Source organism: Nycticebus coucang, chromosome 8, assembly GCF_027406575.1.
Source record: "Nycticebus coucang isolate mNycCou1 chromosome 8, mNycCou1.pri, whole genome shotgun sequence".
Classification (NCBI taxonomy): domain Eukaryota; kingdom Metazoa; phylum Chordata; class Mammalia; order Primates; family Lorisidae; genus Nycticebus; species Nycticebus coucang.
In genome coordinates, this window is record NC_069787.1 from 86,760,352 (window position 1) to 86,779,267 (window position 18,916).

Sequence of the window (18,916 nt, forward strand, 5' to 3'; positions counted from 1 at the left end):
CACCTAAAATCAGAAGGCTCTTGATACAAAAGAAGATTTGGTGTTGAGACATGACAAATGAATTGAGAGTCTGTGTTTTGTGCTTCATGTGACATTCCATTCAGCTGGGCCTCACAATGCTCTATCTAGTTGACTGACAATGGCAGGTGTATGCAATATATTCACAATGATGCATGATTTTATCAAGAGTAGCTAAACAAACAAAAATTTGCAGCCCAGATACTGTGTTAATTCTAAAATGGTAAATTACATTGGTAAATCACCAAAATAAAATGCAAACATCAAAACAGAACTGTAATGTTAAAACTTGCCAAATAATTGGGATTGAAGGGATTGATTCTTTCAGACTTCAGAAGATACAATGATCAGATCAAGAGACCTTGTTTTACTATTACTTCTACTGTTAGGGTGCCATTCACTGATGGTTTTGCTGCTTGTAAAAACCAAATAAAGCAGTTACTAAATTGACTATCTGGTACATAGACAGACCCACTAACCATATAAATACAGAATATAAGGTCATCATAAAAAAGCTTCATTGTGAGACAATAAATTTTCTTTTGTCACTATCTTCATTGCTGTATTCTATCACCATCAGAAGCAAAGTACAATAACCAAAAGACATTAGCTGATGAGTCAAAAATCAAAGAAGCCAACTAAAAAAGAAACTCTCAGCAAGGCAAGATAACTAAGTGTATCTACCAAAATAAGTATTTCCTACATTAATATTCTAGTCCAAGGCAATTGTCACCTTTATACACTTCTAATAAACCAGTAAAAGGAAAGGTGTTAATCTGATGTTAAATAAACAAGTAATTTAAAGACTAGCCCTTCTAACTCCTGAGAATAATGATACCTATGGTAGCTGAATGAAGAAATGGAAATGTATTTATTACGGTAAAGGATGAGGTAGATTGCTTGGATACCAGACCGATGTGTGAATGAGAAACCAAGCATTCCACTGAAGGACATCAGGGTTTAGATGGCTAACAATCTATGAAAGCTTGTGAAGATTTGTGTTTTACTAATTCCACCATGATCATCATCATCTCAGAGATACTAACATCGTTATCCTAAAACTGTGCAAACGGAAAGTCCCATTTCTACTGGCACACAGGACACTTACAGCACTCACTTTCTCTCTAGACCAGTTGGAAAAGTGTGCTGTAGACTCATATATTCAAAACTCTATGCAAAAGCCCTGTATGAAGGCTGCTTGGTTGCTTTATATGTAATACAACTGAGTCATTTCATTTCTTTTCTTTTCTTCGAACAGAGTCTCACTCTGTTGCCCAGGCTAGAGTGACATGGCATTAGCCTATTTCACAGCAACCTCAAATTCCTGGGTTCAAGTGATCCTTCTGCCTCAGCCTCCCGAGTAACTGAGACTACAGGCACCTGCCACAATGCCTGGCTAATTTTTCTATTTTTAGTACAGACAGGGTCTTTCTCTTGCTCAGACTGGTCTGGAACTCCTGAGCTCAAGGGATCCTCCTACCTCAGCCTCCCAGAGTGCTAAAATTACAAGGCATGAGCCCAGCCCTCAACTGAGTCATTTCTTGATAATGACTGATATATTGAGGAGCCTGCCACTAAACTAAGCCCAATGCATAACTGGTCAGGAGACTTGGGTTTAGCTCTGGAGTTTGCATCTAACCCTAAAAACCCAGGCTAAACCTAGCATGTGAGCACAACTATTTTCACAATTATTTTATATCATCTGCACAATGGTCACAGAGTTTGTAGAACAGTCCTCGGTTTTGCCTACTAGCTCTTTCTAAGGAAGAGCTTAGGAGATGACCAGGGTCTTGTGGGCTACACCCACTGCCCACCCCTGCCCCCAGAGCTGTCAAACTTCACTAGGAAAGACATGGAGAATTATAGCCCCAAACTGTGTCTCAAAATGCATGTCTGAGCAAATAATGAGAAGGTGACAAGCTATGGCCAAGGACACAGTGTACCTGAGACTTAACTGACATTCTAGCAAGTCACCTGGATGACACCCATTGTAAGCGAGAGTTCAAGGAGAAAATGGAAGAATGATGCAACAATAAATACAATCCTTAACTCATAGAAGCTACTGTCCGTAAATCCTAACACATGCCTCTACGAAAAGTTTCATGTTAGACTGAGAGACTCAAACAGATGAGTCCCTCTGCCCAGTCTGAAAGATGCAAAATTAGTGAACTTTGTACATGCTCAAATGATTTATTAGAAAAAATGTAACATGTTTTTCCACAAAGAGAAATACATCGGAACAGGTTTTTTAAAAGGCTAGTCTAAAAAGAGGAGCTCATAAAAATGACCACAATAATACCCATCGTTTTTTACTTTTTAATCTTAAAGAAGGAAATGAAGGTATATTGTACCAAATGACTACAACTCCAAATAGAAATAAACAGCAACAAGGCATTAGGATAGTGTTAGGCATTCCTTTTACAAATATTCTAGAAACAGTAATATGTAATATAGTCTCCAATTACCCAAATAAGAATTTGATACCTCGTCCTCTGGACTCATTGACCTCATCGCTTCCAAACCCCTCTTTTTTTAGCTTACCCTTAATCACTCAATTTCCTACAGAGTGTTTATGACTACTAATGGCATCCCACTTCAAAAATCTCACTTTTAAACATCTCAAAGCCAGAACACTACTTCCTAACTCTCCAGCTCAATTACCACTCTACTTCTGTACTGAATTTTAACACTTCTCCCTCAGGGAAATTGCAGAGAGGACCATCCCCTAGGGAGGGAGGACACCAGTCTAACTTATATAATCAGTCTTACCCTTTCCAGGAGATGATAGGTCAGAAAACTTTCAGTAAAGGGCCGAAAGTAATTCTCTTTCACAACTACCCAACTCTGCCTTTACAATCCAAACATGGGCACAGGCAATCCATAAAAGAATGGGCATGGCTATCTACCAACAATATTTCATTTCAAAAGTAGGTGGTGAGTTAGATTTGGCCAGAAAAGCTGTAGTTCATCAACCTCTGAACTAGATTATTCTTGTTAACACAGAAACATCACTAAACTATTGGTCATCTTAAAAACAAAAACCTCCCTGACTCCCTATCTCCTTCCAGCTGCCCATTTTCCAGCTCTCCTTTACAGCAGATCTCCTTTAGGGTTATTAACATTCCTTGTCTCTACTTCATCATTCTCTCCACAATCTATTCTGCCAGGCGTGGGCCACACGTGCCACTGAAAATCACCCTTAAAGGAGTTCCACTTCCTGTTGCCAATTATAATGGTCAATTCTCCTACCTCATCACGCTGACCCTCTTAGCGGCATTTGACATTGTTATTATTCTCTCCTTCTGAACATCCCTGAAAATTGGGAGCTTGTGTTTTTAATACTGCACCTAGCAAGCACAGCTAATAAACTCCCTCGCCTCAATCTTACACATCACCTTCCTTAACAGTCTCTCTCTGTCCACCTTCTCACCCCAGGCTCAGCCCAGAAAACTCTCCATTCTCTTACTCTGCTTTACTGTTCTTCACGGCACTTGTGGAAATTACGTTTAAAATTGATTTCCTTGTTTATTGGCTATTACTTCCACTTAACTGTAAGCTCCATGAAAGCAGAATCTTGTTTGCTTTGTCCCACTCAGTGAATACAATTACTTTTGGAATGAGTCAACGAATGACAAGTTTTCCTGCAGGCAGAAAAATGCTAAGCTGGTTCTGCTTTGAAGTTGCATAATGCAAATAAATCACAAGATCTCAAGAGACTCTTAAAACAGTAAAAATGAATTTTCTTGTGAGTAACTAAGGAAATACTTTGGGGAAATGTTAGGTAGTATTCTCCATACTACTTCTTAAACACAGAAAAGAGGAACTGTGAATTAGTGTTGATTGTAGCCTCCAAAATACACAGGCAACTCTGACCAAAAACTTCAACTAAATGCTACCTTCTAATCTAAGCATATACTGAGGGCCTCAAGCCTGGGCACCTGTGACCAAAGAAACATGACCGTGCAGGGCTCTCCACTAGGCTCGAGTTGCCGCTCCATGAAGAAAGCCCTCACTGAACCCAAGAAAGCCAGAGAACAACTGAAATGACCAAGCCTCCAGCCAGAGGGCTGCTGTAAGAGTATGGACTCCAAAGACTGAGTTGTTACTGATCGCAGAGATGCACAGGCTCAATGGACCCAACTGGACTCCAATGATATGAATAGGCAATGAAATGCCTCACCAAGTCACCATGAACTTAGAAAAAATCTCTGTGATGGTGAATGAGATAATGGAAGAAAATAGCAGAATGATTTACTGCCATGTGTAACAGGCAAAATTCATGTAAGAGTTCTTTATATCCTGAAAACACAAATAGTATCAAAACAGATTTAGATTAATTACAATTAATCTTCTTTATGAATACACAAGAAAAATGGCATACCTTAGACCAAACTCCTAACCATTTAGTTGAGTGTTTTTCTATAATTCTATCATAGACAGAATACTGGAATGGATGGACCAAATTAATTTAACCTTTACTCCATGGAGTGCTTACATAAGGAAATTTGTTTCTATAGGATACGCAGTAATGAGTTATAACATAATAAGGAAGGATGCCAACCCTGTCAGTGTGGTTTAAATCGTGAGCCAGAGAAGGGTTTAAAACCTGGGAGGTAAAAAAAGGAAGAGGCAGAACTGAACCAGAAATTAGTACCGTACTATGAGTCAAAGGCACCAGGACCAAGGTGGTGGTGAAAAGCAAGGAGAGGTGGGTGCCGGGAAACCAGGATGATGGCAGAAGGAAGCAAAGGGAAACAGTGCTTTTGTTTTTATCCACATGATACCAAGGATAACTACATTGAGAAACTGGACTGCTTTCATAAGTAAATGTGACGATGGAACTTAAAACAGTTTGACCTTACATCTACTGTGATATTCACTTCAATTTCTTAAAAAAGTAGCTTTGCTGGGTAGTACAATGAACAAATGGAACAGGAGGTCTGAACCCAAAATCTGACCTTGCTTCAAATTGATTATGGGGCACAGGACAAATTCCTATTAGGATTCCATTTTCTTCAGGTGTAAAATGAAGACATTGGCCCAGTATACTGATGGTTATCTTTTGACTCTGTATTTTTTGATGCTTTGATATCTTCGGATCTTGCCAACCCTGGAGGGAATGTCCATCCCAGGACTATCTAATTCCTACTGACAGTGAACACTAGCCTTGAGCATGTCTTTCCTATACAAACCAACCTATCCAGAGCTCGCACTCCTGGTCGCCTCCTTTACTGAGCTCCTAACACTACTTCCCTGTCCTAATCACTCCAGGGCCAGTTATCAGACAACCAGGGACCTCCTCTACATCCTAGAGCCCACTGAAATTATTCAAACTAGGCAATCCCACACCTGCTTACTCTGTCTTACCTCTTTCTCCCCATGAAAATCACTTCCTCTGCCTCCTGGCTGCCCCAACTAGCCCTGGTGCTTCCCAGACATGCCCCTTCTCATGGGACCTCTGGGTATAACATCTTTTTAATGACAACTGGCTCCTGATCCCCTTGGCCTAGCTATACCGAATAACAATAAAATCTACATTTTAAAATAAACAAATGACCTTCCAAGGTCTACCCGGCTCTAAAATTCCAATATTTCTATGTTCACTTGAATAAAGACAAAAACGTTCTAGTCCTTTAGAGGAAGAGTCACCAAACATTTTCTGGAAAATGTCAAATATTTTACGCTTTTCCAGACGCACAGTCTCTGTCTGCAAGTTTTACAAGCATTTAAAAATGTAAATACCACTCTTACCTCACGAGCTGCCCAAACACGGGCTGCAAGCCAGCTGGCCCTTTGGGTTATAGTTGGCCAGTCTATGCCTTAGATGACAAGAGAAAGTTTACAGATCTTAGAGTGCCTTAAAAAATATTTAAAAGCTTTACAGAATTCATACTCACATTTAAAACTGCTCTGTAATGCACATCTGGGAATCACTATTTATACATGTGCACTACAATCCTAAGTGGTTCCTTATAAATCTCACACCAAAAAAGCCATCTGCTTCTGACCAAGAAGTAACTATTAAGAATTAATGTGATGGTGAAGGCACACCTATATTGAAAGAAAACAATGAGAAAAATACCACCATGTTAAAATAACTGTCCTGACTAAAGTCTAGAAAACACAAACTCGACAGGATCATAAAAATACAAATCCATTCAAATGTCTATTCAAAATTTATCTGTAAGTTGTGGATTTCTCTAAAACTGGATAAGACAACATAACTATGTCCAACTGTCAACTCTTTCTTTAGGATAGGAGATGCTATATTACTAACAGCTTTCAATGAAAGTTAACAGCCACTAGCAGTTGAACCAAGAAAAAGGACTTTCCCAGGAAAAACAAAACATTTCAAGAGTAAAATTTGTGTTCATAATTGTTAAAATGATAATATTAGTGGAAGAATACAAAATACCTCAGCAAAGTTGACAATTAGGACAAATTTAATTTAATTGCCAAGTTCTTCTTAATTTTTAAAGGCCAATAAAACATGTTGGATGAGTATGCAGCATTATTATCCCAAAATCAAGGCAGAAAGAAAAAGGGCTGAAAAGCTCTTATTCAAAAGAGTGATTAAAAGGAGAAAAACCTCAAAATTTTCTCAGTGTTTTAATCTTTTTCACTTGCTTGATCTCCTAAAATTCTACTTCAGTAAGAAGTGTAGATGTGTACCCACAGTGAACAAGCAGCCAAGGATGGAGTAGGGAGGGCGGCTATGTCCACAAAAAGAGGAAAGAGCAAGTTTAAAACAGATGCTTAAGAGCTCAGCCCCTGCTGGGGACATCTTGTGTTTCATTCTGCAGAGGGCTGGTAAAGAATAAACATGAAACCACATAAGATGACCCTAAAAATGGAAATAGGAGGAGCTTCACAGACTCAGAGATTCGCTTTGTTCTCACTGTGAAGCTTTTCCATACCCACAGGCAGCCTGAGAAACAGCAACTTATTTCTGAAGAAATCAATTCATTCTAACAATAAACTTTTACTTCATTATATAGCTATTTCAGTTACTGAGATTTCATCAGAGGAAATATTTTAGCTGTATTAATTCAGCTAGCTGAGGGGAAATAAATCTAAACGGCTTATCTTAACAACAGGGAAACATCTCCAAACATCTCTGGTGATTTGGGCTTTTACTTTAACCAGACTATGAAATTTAAACTAAAATATATCAGAAGTGAAAAAGCCTAATTTTATTAAGATATATAAACTGGAAGACAAACGCAAACGAAAGCCATCTTGTAACTGGGGTGCTTGCGAGGGCCTCCACAATTATTACCCAAAGTCAATCCAAAGTGACCAGCCCCCATGCAGTTTCTTTCAGGTATTGAAAACTTCTTTTTGTTCTTCTAATTCTTTTTAGCGTGCTGGAGCTCTGGTTTGAATCAGTACCACCAAACACTTACACTATCTGTCAAAGACATTACTTTTACATCTTCAAAAAATACTAATACTTCTTCCTCTAATCATAATGGAAAGTGGGAAATAAGACCAAGAAGGAGAGAAAAAGCAGGAGAGAGGAGGGGAAGGAGAGTGAAGAGAAGGTGGAACTTATACAGCACTTTCTTCAGATCTGGTGCTAATGTTACCCTTATTTTCCAGAGGAGGGAACTTAGATACAGACAAGCAAAGATAAAACGGCCAAGATCATACAGCTAGTTGGGTTAAATTCCTTTAGATGTATTAAAACCTTCTGGACATGACCATCTCGTGGAACTCATTACATTGTTGAATGAGAACCTAACTGACTCCTCTGTTAAATACTAAGCACCTTAGGGTGACTTTATCTTATCATTTGGTCTTGTCATCATTCAGTAGTTGCCTATTTAGATGTCTGATAAATGAATGAATGAAGTAATGAAAAAATGAATCAAAAAACAATGAAGAAAGTCAGTTGAAGACTGGTGAATATAAGGTCAGAAATACTTTTTACTGAAGGCTACACCACTGATTCACTTGTGAACTTATTTAAGACATCCCTAAAATTTCATTCACTTGATATATTTCTGACTCTTGCCATAAAACAAATAGTTGGAACATTTTTGAGCAAACAAAAATGATAACAATTCTTCTTAGATACAGAGCATTCAAAAAAAATTTAAAGAGCTAAATTTTGCTCCAAAAGGACTCAACGTAGTTAAAATTGAATTTGTTTGCTGAGGAAGATTTGCTGAAAACTAATTAGCCCTTAATGGAAACAAGCCACCAGGGTATTGCTGTCTCTGAGAGGAATGGTTTGGTGCAACCTACTGTAAAATTAAGAAGAGAAAAAAAAAAAAAAAAAAGGGCAGAGCTCAAGGGAGTTAACACATTCCTCCCAATAAAATTCCACCAACATGGATTACCTCTCTTCTATACACTCAGTAATAAACTAGAACCACCAGAGCAATACTTTCTTAAAAAATAATAAGAAAAAAAAATATCCTGGTCAAACTCTTATCTCTCATTTGAAGGGGAACAATAAATTCTCAATGATACTATGACTAAACTTCATGGGTTTCTTTATAAACAAAGAATCCTATAAAATAAAAATAAACACATAAAAATAATAATGCTTCATGTGACATAGGATGGGATAATGTTCTAATAGTTATTACTAGGTACCCTAAAGTCATACTATCTACAAGCTAAATTAAGATACTTCAAAGACTGTGATGGCTTTGATCTAATTAATAAGTTAAATTTGTAACAAATGGTCCGTAGTTATTTTTACATGAATATAAACCTGTTTGCACAAAACAATTAAGGTATTCTACTCTTGACATATCTTTATAGGTAAGTATTTTGCCTACAACCCACTATGACCTTTAGGTTAACGAGTACCATTTTTTTAGGCACTTTCCAAAATTAGGGCTGGTATTCCTCAGCACTAGGACTAATTTTGTTTTGGTTACAACACCAAATAAACATAGAACATTAACAAAAATCAACACATTATCACACAAATAAAAGCAGAAATAAAAACCAGAAACAGAACAAAAATATTATCTAATTACAATACAATAAAACTAGAAATTAATGTCAAAGACTGAATTTTCATGTAATGGAATGGCCAAAAACACACATACACCTATTGATAAAGGTTTTGCCCAAATAGGCTCTCTCATATGTGTCTGACAGAAAGAAAATGATTGGGGGCAATTTGGCAATATCTTTCAAAATACAAAAGCTTAGACTAGAGGTTCTCAAACTTCCTTCCACATTTAACAGGTGGAGAGCTTCAATAATCACTGATGCCTAAGTCAGCCCTAGAGATTGTGATTTAATTGTCCGAGGCTATGGCGTGGCCTTTAGAATTTGTAAAAAGATCCCCAGGCCTACTAATGTACAGACAAGTGTAGAAATCACTGGCTTAAATACTTTTGAGATGGGATCTCATTCTGTTGCCCAGGCTGGAGTGCAGTGGTGTCATCAAAGCTTATAACTTTGAACTTCTAGGCTCAAACAAACCTCCTCCTTCAGCCTCCCAAGTAGCTAGGACCAGACATGTGCCACCAGACTCAGTTAATTTTTTTTTTTTTTTTTTTTTGGTAGAGATGGGGATCTCACAACATTACCCAGGTGGGTCTTGAACTCCTGGCCTCAAGTGATCCTCCCAGCGTGGCCTCCCAAAGTGATGTGAGTATAGGCCTGAGCCACAGAGCCCAGCTTTATGTATCCTTTGAGGAAACAATTCCACTTTTCACTATTTATCCCACACATATATTCACACATGTGATAAATAAGCTATATTATTAATTGGAGTTTCGTGTTATAATACTAAAAGATTAGGGAAAAAATTCGCCAAAAAGGGACTTATTAAATCAACATATAATATTCATAAAAGACAATACCAAGTTTCTGTTAAAAAGAGGTACAGCTGGTATGCAAATTATATTTCAATAAAGCTGCTATATTTTAAAAGAGGTGCGTAATGGCAGACAGCATGCTCTCACCTATGAGAAGAATAATGTACAGATAAACTGCTAACAGCAGCTGTCTCTTTGGAGGAAGACTTGCTCTTCTCTAGATACTCTTTCAAACAATGAAATGTCAACATGTTACGTATTAACTCTGAAAAATGAATTTTAAAAGCTGAAATTAAATACAAAATCAACTTGGTCATATTCCCTAGGCATCAAAACTCTTATAAACTAACGAAGGGGCACAAGAGAACTTTCTGTAATGATGTACTCTATCTTCACCACAATAGCGGTTTACACAATTGTACATGTTTATCAAAACTCATAGAAATGTACACCTACAACAAGTGATTTTTTACTCTATGCAAATTATACCTCAATAAACCTATGTTTTAAAAATTGCTTAGATGACACCTGGACCCCTTAAACAATGCTGGTAGGAATATAAATTGCTACTAGCATTGTAGTTCAGTACATCTACTGCACCTGGAAGACCATAAGCAGCCCTACAATCCAGCATTTCCATGCCTGCACAGGTACTCAACAGAAAGACAAACATGGGTTCACCAAGGAGCACGCACAGGAGTATTCATGGCTGCACTATTCATGAAACAAAAAATTGGAACAACCCAGACACTACTAAAAGTAAAGTGGGTCAGTAGACATGTGTGTGTGTGATCGAAAGCTAGGCAGGTGTGATTTAGTATGAAGAGTGTCACTGCCAAGACCAAGGAACTATTGGCAAAGAGAAAAAGATACATAAATGGTCAATGAACATAGAAAGGATATTCGACCTCTCTCATAAGAGAAATGCAAATTAAAATTACACTGAAATAATCTAGCTCACTTGTCACATTGGCAAAATTCCAAAGTTTGATGGCAAGGCTGTAAAGAAGTAGGCATTCTTATATACGTCCTTTGGAGATACAAAATGGTAAACTACCAAGGAAGGTACTCTGGCCGCATTAAAAAAATGTTCAACTGTATTTAGCCTTCAATACATCAGTACCATTTCTAGGAATTATGCTATAAAATGCACATGCATATGTACAAAATGAAATGTGTATAAGATTATTCATCCTCTGAAATGAAATAAGAGTAGAAACAAATCTATCCATTAGACACTAATTAAGTAAATTATGATGTATCTATACAATGGAGGATCTTATCCCTGTAAAACACAACGTAGAAGCTCTCTACATGTTATACAGAAGCAAACTGTAGGGATATACTGTTAAGTGAAAAGATCAAAGGGTAGAAAGTCAAAAACAAACATAACCTGTTGTGTGTAAAAAGGAAAATGAAAAAATACATATTCATGTTAGCTTGCATCGAACACGAATGAATAAAAGTGGTTAACCATGAAGAATGATAAAACAATGAAGAGAGAACAGAGTGGACAGGAGAAGAAACAAAACTTCTCAGTATCTTTTTACAACTTTCTTTTTTTCCACTAAAAATATATTACTCATTCCAAAATGTTGGACTTAAAACTCGTTTTTAAAAATCCAGCTTGGAAAATTTAAAACAAACTCCAAAGTTGAACTACTTATGACTTCTTCCTCCCCCATTCCTCATTTCCATATATGAATGGAGTTTTCAAGTTGCACACAGGTTGCGAGGACCTTCCCAAAGTGTGTGTGTTGGTGGGAGGAGAAATGGTAATTGGCTTTTAATTCACTGCTTTTGACCTCTGGAGCCTCAGCCAGAACTGCCTGACATAAGGCAAGTATTATTTTAACACCCTGTTTCCTGGGAAAAGGCAAACGCAACAGAACCCAGAAAGAGATCACAAATCAGGCAAAGGTAGTATTTGGGGAGGGGAGGAATAAGTAGATAATTTCAGTTAATAAATTATTTAGATACTTTTGCATGTCAGTATTCAAGTTTCATCTTGCCCTTTTGAATTGATATGGTGTTCTATATTATGGTTATATCCTAATTTTATTTATGTTAAGTTATATAAAATTTTCTGATTTTTGAGATTTGCCTCAGTGGAATTCTTTGTGCATTTGTGAGTTTTTCACTAGAACAAATTTTTAGATAGAACTGAAGTTTGAAGGAAATGTACCTTTTACATTTTTTTTAATTTTTAATTAAATCACAACTGTATACATTTGTGGGGTACAATATGGAATGGTTAAATCAAATAGATTAATATAACTATCACCTCACTTACTTTTTTTTTATGGTAAGACATTCATAATTTACTCTTACTTTGAAATATACCCTTGCATTGTGCACTTGAGGTGAGATCCCACCAAATGCCATCCCCCCTCCCACCAACAACCCTCCTTTTTCCCCTCCCCTTTGGGGAAAAGATTTTTGCATGCTATGATTCCAACAAATGTCTGATAACTTTTACATTTTATTACATATAGTGAATAAATATCAAAAGTTTCAATATTAGTAGTTGAATGCAAAATCAAATTCCTATTCTTTTTCATTCATTTGGCAAAGATGTTGGTAAAAATATGAATACTGATATGAAAAGACCTCCAAATCATTTTGACAAATTAAACACCAAATTTAAAAAGAATACATATACAATAATACTATCTATAATTTTAAAAAAATCAACCACCACAAAGCAAAGTGATTTATTTCACACACAGACCCAAAATCTGTGTGTGTTATGTGCATGTATGTATAGAATTTAGACAGAAAAAGTTCAGAAAGGACACACACCAAAATAACAACACCTCTCACCTTGGGGAAGGAAACTTGTGAGACAGAAGGGCTGGAGGAATGAGTAAGCCAAGGGGACTTCTTGATTTTATTGTTAAAATTTAAGACAATATATTTAAATATTACTTGTTCAATTATAAAACAAAGAAAATTATAAAAATTAGCGCACTGACCTTTGTTTGTAAACTCTAGAGCAAATTAACTTCCAAATCTAGTCTGTAATCATTTTTAAAATAAAAAGGTTCTATAGGGGCCCACTGATTATCTGTTTCTACTTCTTTCGGTTAGAAGAAATTCAGCTGAATTTAATAAGAGTTGGTAAGATGGGAGGAGTCTATAAAACATGCCACATGAATGAGCTAATTTAACACAAAAAAAAGTAAATGGAATCTGCTCAGTCTAATGAAAGGATAAAATGATTATACAGATTATAGTACTGATGTCATAAGTCCAGGAAAGAAACAATTATCTGAATTTTTATTCAACTTCTGATATAGATTCACTCTTTAGAATTTTTTTTTTTTTTTATTGTTGGGGATTCATTGAGGGTACAATAAGCCATGTCTTGCCCCCATGAGAAAATAGTGCTTCTGAGTGATGAATTTATTAGGCTCATTGGTCTGGCCCTGAGAAACAGAGCTTCAAATTGGCGAAGAGAGAGGGTACTAGTTCAGTGCCCCCAGGTTCTTCCATAACATGGCACAGAGAATACAGGGTGATATTTGTATGGTACCGTTTGGTCATAAATGAGAGAGGGTAACAGGTCTGAGAGCTATCACAGCCCTAGTGTGTGGATGACCCTCAGACCGAGCACATCCGAGCATCCCTGTGACTCAGTCACAGCACACCGCGTGTCCAGGCACACCTGCTGGAAAGAGTGGTTTGGCTTTCGCTCAATATGGATCGTGTCTAAAATCAGACTTTCTGGTTTGCTAGTAATTACAGTGACTGATGGTGGCTCAGAACAGTGCAGTACTTTCTGCAATTGGACAGCAGGTTAGAGGAAATCAGTGGGGTGGGGACTCTGTGATTTGGTTCTTGGTTAAACACAGACTGGCAGCTCTGGAGGCGCAATGAACTGCAGACAGTATTCAAACCCCCCAAATTCCCAGACATCACCTAAACAAGAAAACTAATTTTCTTTCTTGAAAACAAGGAAAACTTCTTTCTCCTCCTTCTGAGGACATCAGTGTTCTCTCAAACTGTTCCTTATAAGACTAAAAGCATTGCAGGAACTAGTTCTAAAAAATACTGCCATCATATTTAGTACCTTCAATAATAATAAAAGCTCTCCACTACTTAAAATATATATGTAAAAAAAAATAGTAGCAAGTAATAGTCATTAAATACTATTAAGACAAATTGTTCAGTACAAAATAAGACAACAATTAACATTTTTAAAAGTATGCACAGTTTTTTTATCCTTAAAGAATTTATCATTTTTGGCAGTTTTTTTATGGTTTTCTATCTGCTACTTTGGTAGCACTCAACCTACTGGGGACATTGTATTAACCCTTTATTAGACTGGTTTTCCCTCCATTGCCTGCGTGTGACACTGTCCAAGTGGAAATACAAAGCAAGCAACTGTGATTGTCTAATAGGTTTTACAGCAGGAACAGTGCATGCCTGGATCTCTTGCTAACTGTTCAGGACAGCTAATAAATAGGTGGTTTGTGGAGCTAAGGGAGGCTTGTTTTATATGATCATCTTTGGATATATAAACTTTTGTTATTATGTAGGGCTAACAGGACAATTGTGGATTGAGGATCTGTTCATTAAAAAGGGCTGTCTTCGTGTGACGCCACGGCACTCTACCCGAGGGCGGTACAGTGAGACTCTGTCTCTACAAAAAAAAAAAAAAAAAAAAGGGCTGTCTTGAAGGTAAATCTTCAGTGACTCCAGCCATTGAGATGGATAGCAGAAGGAGAATCACATGTGAAATTCCTCGAATAAAAATTTATTAATTTCTCCTACTCCCATAATAAAAAAAACAACTTTTACACCAAAAAAAAAAAAAAAAAAAGAATTTATCATTTTTGACTGGACATGGTGGCTCAATGCCTATAATCCTAAAACTCTGGGAGGGTGAGGCAGGAGGATTACTTGAGCCTGGGGGTTCGAGACCAGCCTGGCCAAGAGCGAGACTGTGTTTCTACCAAAAAAAAAAAAAAAAAAACAGTTGGCTGTGGTGGTGGGTGCCTATTCTTGGGAAGCTGAGGCAGGGAGATTGCTTAAGCCTAAGAGTGGAAGGTGGCAGTGAGTTGTGATAATGCCACTGCACTCTAGGCTGGGCGACAGAGCAAGACTCTGTCTCAGGAAGAAAAAAAAAAAAGATAATCATTTTAGAACATCATGCATTCCATAATTTGGAAACTCTTAAAATAAGACAAAAAATAAGAACAAGAGCCAAAACAGGATAAATGACAGATATTACCACCTGTGAAACATGACAAATTACTACCATTTTGACAGAGCAAACATTGGCCTTTCAGGATTTCCTCACCTTTAATATTTTCATAATAGATAAAATTCATTTCATAGATGAGAACAAGAAAAATAAATTTGAACTTATAGTACCTGGTAAAAGTTGGGTTATGCTCAGTCATTGCAACTAGGAGTTTCAGAGCATATGCAGGTACTGGGTCAGGCTCCATGAGAATATGCTCATACCTGAAATGAAATGATAGAGACATTTTAGAAACACTCGTGGCTGGGTATCATGGCTCACACCTGTATTCCCAGCACTTTGGGAGGATGAGGCAAGAGGACTGTTTGAGGTCAGGAGTTCAAGGCCAGCCTGAGTAACATAGTGAGACCCCATTTCTACAAAAAATAGAATAATAGCCAAGTGTACTGGCATATGCTAGTCCCCACTACTTAGGAACTGAGGCAGGAGGATCACTTGAGCCAAGGAGTTTCAGGGTACTATGAGCTACAATCACACTACTACACTCCAGCCTTGCTAACAGAGTGAGACTATGTCTCTTAAAACAAACACCACTCAGTAGTTTTCCTCACTTAAACATAACCCTGAATAAAACATTATGGCGGTGCCTGTGGCTCAGAGGAGTAGGCTCCAGCCTCATATGCCAGAGGTGGCAGGTTCAAACCCAGCCCCGGTCAAAAAACTACAAAAAAAAAAAAAAGACATTATAAGGTGGAAACATTAGAAAACATATGCAGATACCGAAATAAACTTATGAGTTAATAGGACTTGCACAAACCTTTATTTAACCTCATGAAGCTTCTAACCGTTTCACTTGCCAAACAGTGATGACGATACTGACATACCTCATGGAATATTGTTGTTGAAAAAAGTCAACGAGAAAATCCACATAAATGATTAGTATTGAGCTGGGCACATGAGAGATAAATGCATATTAGGCATTTTTGTTGAGGGGCTCAAGACCAACCTCACATTCAAGAGCTTCACTGGAGACTGAGCATGGCTCACCCAGAGAGCTCCTGGGGCTCAGCATGGCTAAGCAGCAGCACAGGAGCCCAGTAAGCACACACAGCTGAATCATCTGGGAAAATGACACTGACGCAGGCCTGGAGGATGCCAGGCACAGGTTTCCTTATGCGCTGTCCCCCACAAGGGGCTGCACAGGGCACACTCTTTCTCCAGCAGTGGAAAGGCAGCACAGCACATATGTGTGAAGCCTCCAGAGACTCAGTGACCAGGGTTTTCATTACTACTGCTCACGTAGGCGATCTCTGCCTCACACGCACCAAAATTCCAGATTCCCAAAAGGAAAGCAAGGGTTCAGCATAACTCACACTGTCTGTATAAATAGTGGAGTCACAGTGAACTAACTACCCTTAGCAGGTGAGTGTTACCTGGAAGCATTCTGAGAGCAAGTTCAAAATGCCTAACCAGGGGCCTGCCTTGCAAACAGGACATTTTTATTTTTGTCGTCCTCGTGCCACCAGACCCAGCTAATTTCATTTTATTTTGTTTTAGAGATAGTGTCTCACTATGTTGCCCAGGCTGGTCTCAAACTCCTGGCCTGAAGTAATCCTCCTACCTCAGCCTCCCAAGTAGATGGGACTACAGAAGCATGCCACCACAATCAGTGCAAATAGTAAATTTTAAGAATAGAAGTTTCAGGCCTGCTATGCTAACTCTTTTCTGCATTGCATTCTTTTTTTTTTTTTATTAAACCATAGCTGTGTACATTAGTATGATCGTGGGGCACCATACACTTGGTTCATAGATTGTTTGACACATTTTCATCACATTAGTTAACATAGCTTTTGTAGCATTTTCTTAGTTATTTTGCTAAGACCTTTACATTCCACATTTACTAGGATTCACATATACCCTTGTAAGATGCACCGCAGGTGTAATCCCATTAATCCCCTTCCTTCCCCCTCCCTCCCCTCCCTTTCTCCTTTCTCCCTATTCTTAGGTTGTAACTGGGTTATAGCTTTCATGTGACGGGGCTGGCGGTTCAGGTTGCATTGCATTCTTAATTAACATTTTAAAACTACAGATTAATACTATTAACAAAGGAAAAAAAACTCAAAATGTCTTTATCAAACATTTCCAAACAAAGTTCAGTCTGCTCTTCTATGTTACTTTCTAAGCTATCCAGTATACAGCCCTGTATGGTTGCTCAATAAATATCAAGTGAATGAATGAACCATCTAATCAACTTTATGGCTTAATTCTCTTCAACAGCCAACAACTAAGAAGAGAGAAAAATATCTCTAAAAATCCAAAATGGATATTTAAAAACTTGTGACATGAAACAGATGCTTTTCATCTAGAGAACAGGGCCCCAGGCTCTTACAGCTTATTTTCTCTCATTTTGGAAATCATTATATAACAAGCTTAATTATACGGCCTCTAAGCCCACAGCCATAAAAAAGGGGCCAAGTAAAGGGAGGAGAGGGATTATTACGGGAAGACTTACGAGAAGTGGGACTTGAAAGTATAGGGCAAACAAAATAAAGCAATCCTAAAAACTCCAGGAAGCAGCCCGGGGAGCATTTAATACAGAGTAAGAAGTTGCTCACACCCCAGTGGGGGATGAGAGCTCCTCACACGACACAATGTCTGAAATGAGGATAGTGAGTCAAGAAAAGGGTAAGGCGGGTTACAGTATTCTCTTTAAGAAGCCAGGAGGTAGAAAGTTTGCTAAAAGTTTCAAATTATAGCAATTGAAAGATCTGCCCACATATCATAAGGAAATAACACATTAAAAAATACAACATAACCAAGTACAGGTAACTTCGAGAATGAAAAACAATATCAGCAAGTCAGTTAATATTTTATTATATGAATAAAACAAAAATAAAAATCTTTAGAATAAAAATGTATTTGATAAAATTCAATATACAATTCAAATTTTATTTAAAAAGAAACAACTTAGTAACTAGAGAAAGATATCATTAGTTCCTTTCCTGACTATATATTTTATGAAATAAAAAGCTCTTATCATCCTGAGTCCAGGACATTCAACAATATTCTCAAGTTCAATGATTCGCTGGAAGGACTCACAGAACTCAGAAAAGCTATAACACTCACAACTATGGCTTATTACAATGAATTGATACATATTAAAAATCAGCAAAGATCAGGGGTACACACTGCAGAGTCCACAAGAGACCAGGCACAAGCTTTCACTGTCCTCTCCCAGTGAGCTGTACAAACCGTGCTTGGTCCTTCTAGCAGCAATGTGTGAAAACGCATGTGAAGTATTGTCAACCAGAACAGTTCACCTGAGCTTTGGCATCCAGGGTTTTACTGTGAGGTAGTCACAAAGGCCTGGAGCACTTGACATTGGGGTACCCCGGGTAAGTGGCTCCCTGTGTCCCCACTCCCAGGCAAATGCTAAGGGAAGGGGCCACAAGCCTTTGAATTTTTTTTTAATTTTATTTTTATTTTTTATTAAATCATAGCTGTGTACATTAATGCAATCGTGGGGTACAATGTGCTGGTTTTAATACAATTTGAAATATTTTCATCTAACTGGTTCACATAGCCTTCATGGTATTTTCTTATTGTGTTGAGACATTTATATTCTACATTCAGTAAATTTCACATGTGCTTTTGTAAGATGCATTGTAGGTGTGGTCCCACCAATTACCCTCCCTCCACCCCTCCTCTCCCCTCCCCTCCCCTCCCTATCCCCATATTCTTGGGCTATAATTGGGTAATAGCTTTCATATGAAAGCTATAGTAGGGTTTGGTTTCATAGTAGGGCTGAGTACATTGGATACTTTTTCTTCCATTCTTGAGATACTTTGCTAAGAATATGTTCCAGCTCCGTCCATGTAAACATGAAAGAGGTAAAAACTCC

The 18,916-nt window shown here is 37.7% G+C and overlaps 1 protein-coding gene across 4 annotated transcripts in view; it reads right to left on the reverse strand.

The window, feature by feature from the left end:
* Nucleotides 1-18,916, reverse strand: part of ULK4 (unc-51 like kinase 4) — a 663,197-nt gene that overhangs the window by 362,869 nt on the left and 281,412 nt on the right. For all 4 annotated transcript variants that reach the window (XM_053600787.1, XM_053600785.1, XM_053600786.1 and 1 more), the window contains one exon: nucleotides 15,186-15,278. In XM_053600787.1, the coding sequence (XP_053456762.1) occupies nucleotides 15,186-15,278 (93 nt within the window). The remainder of the gene's footprint in view (nucleotides 1-15,185; nucleotides 15,279-18,916) is intronic.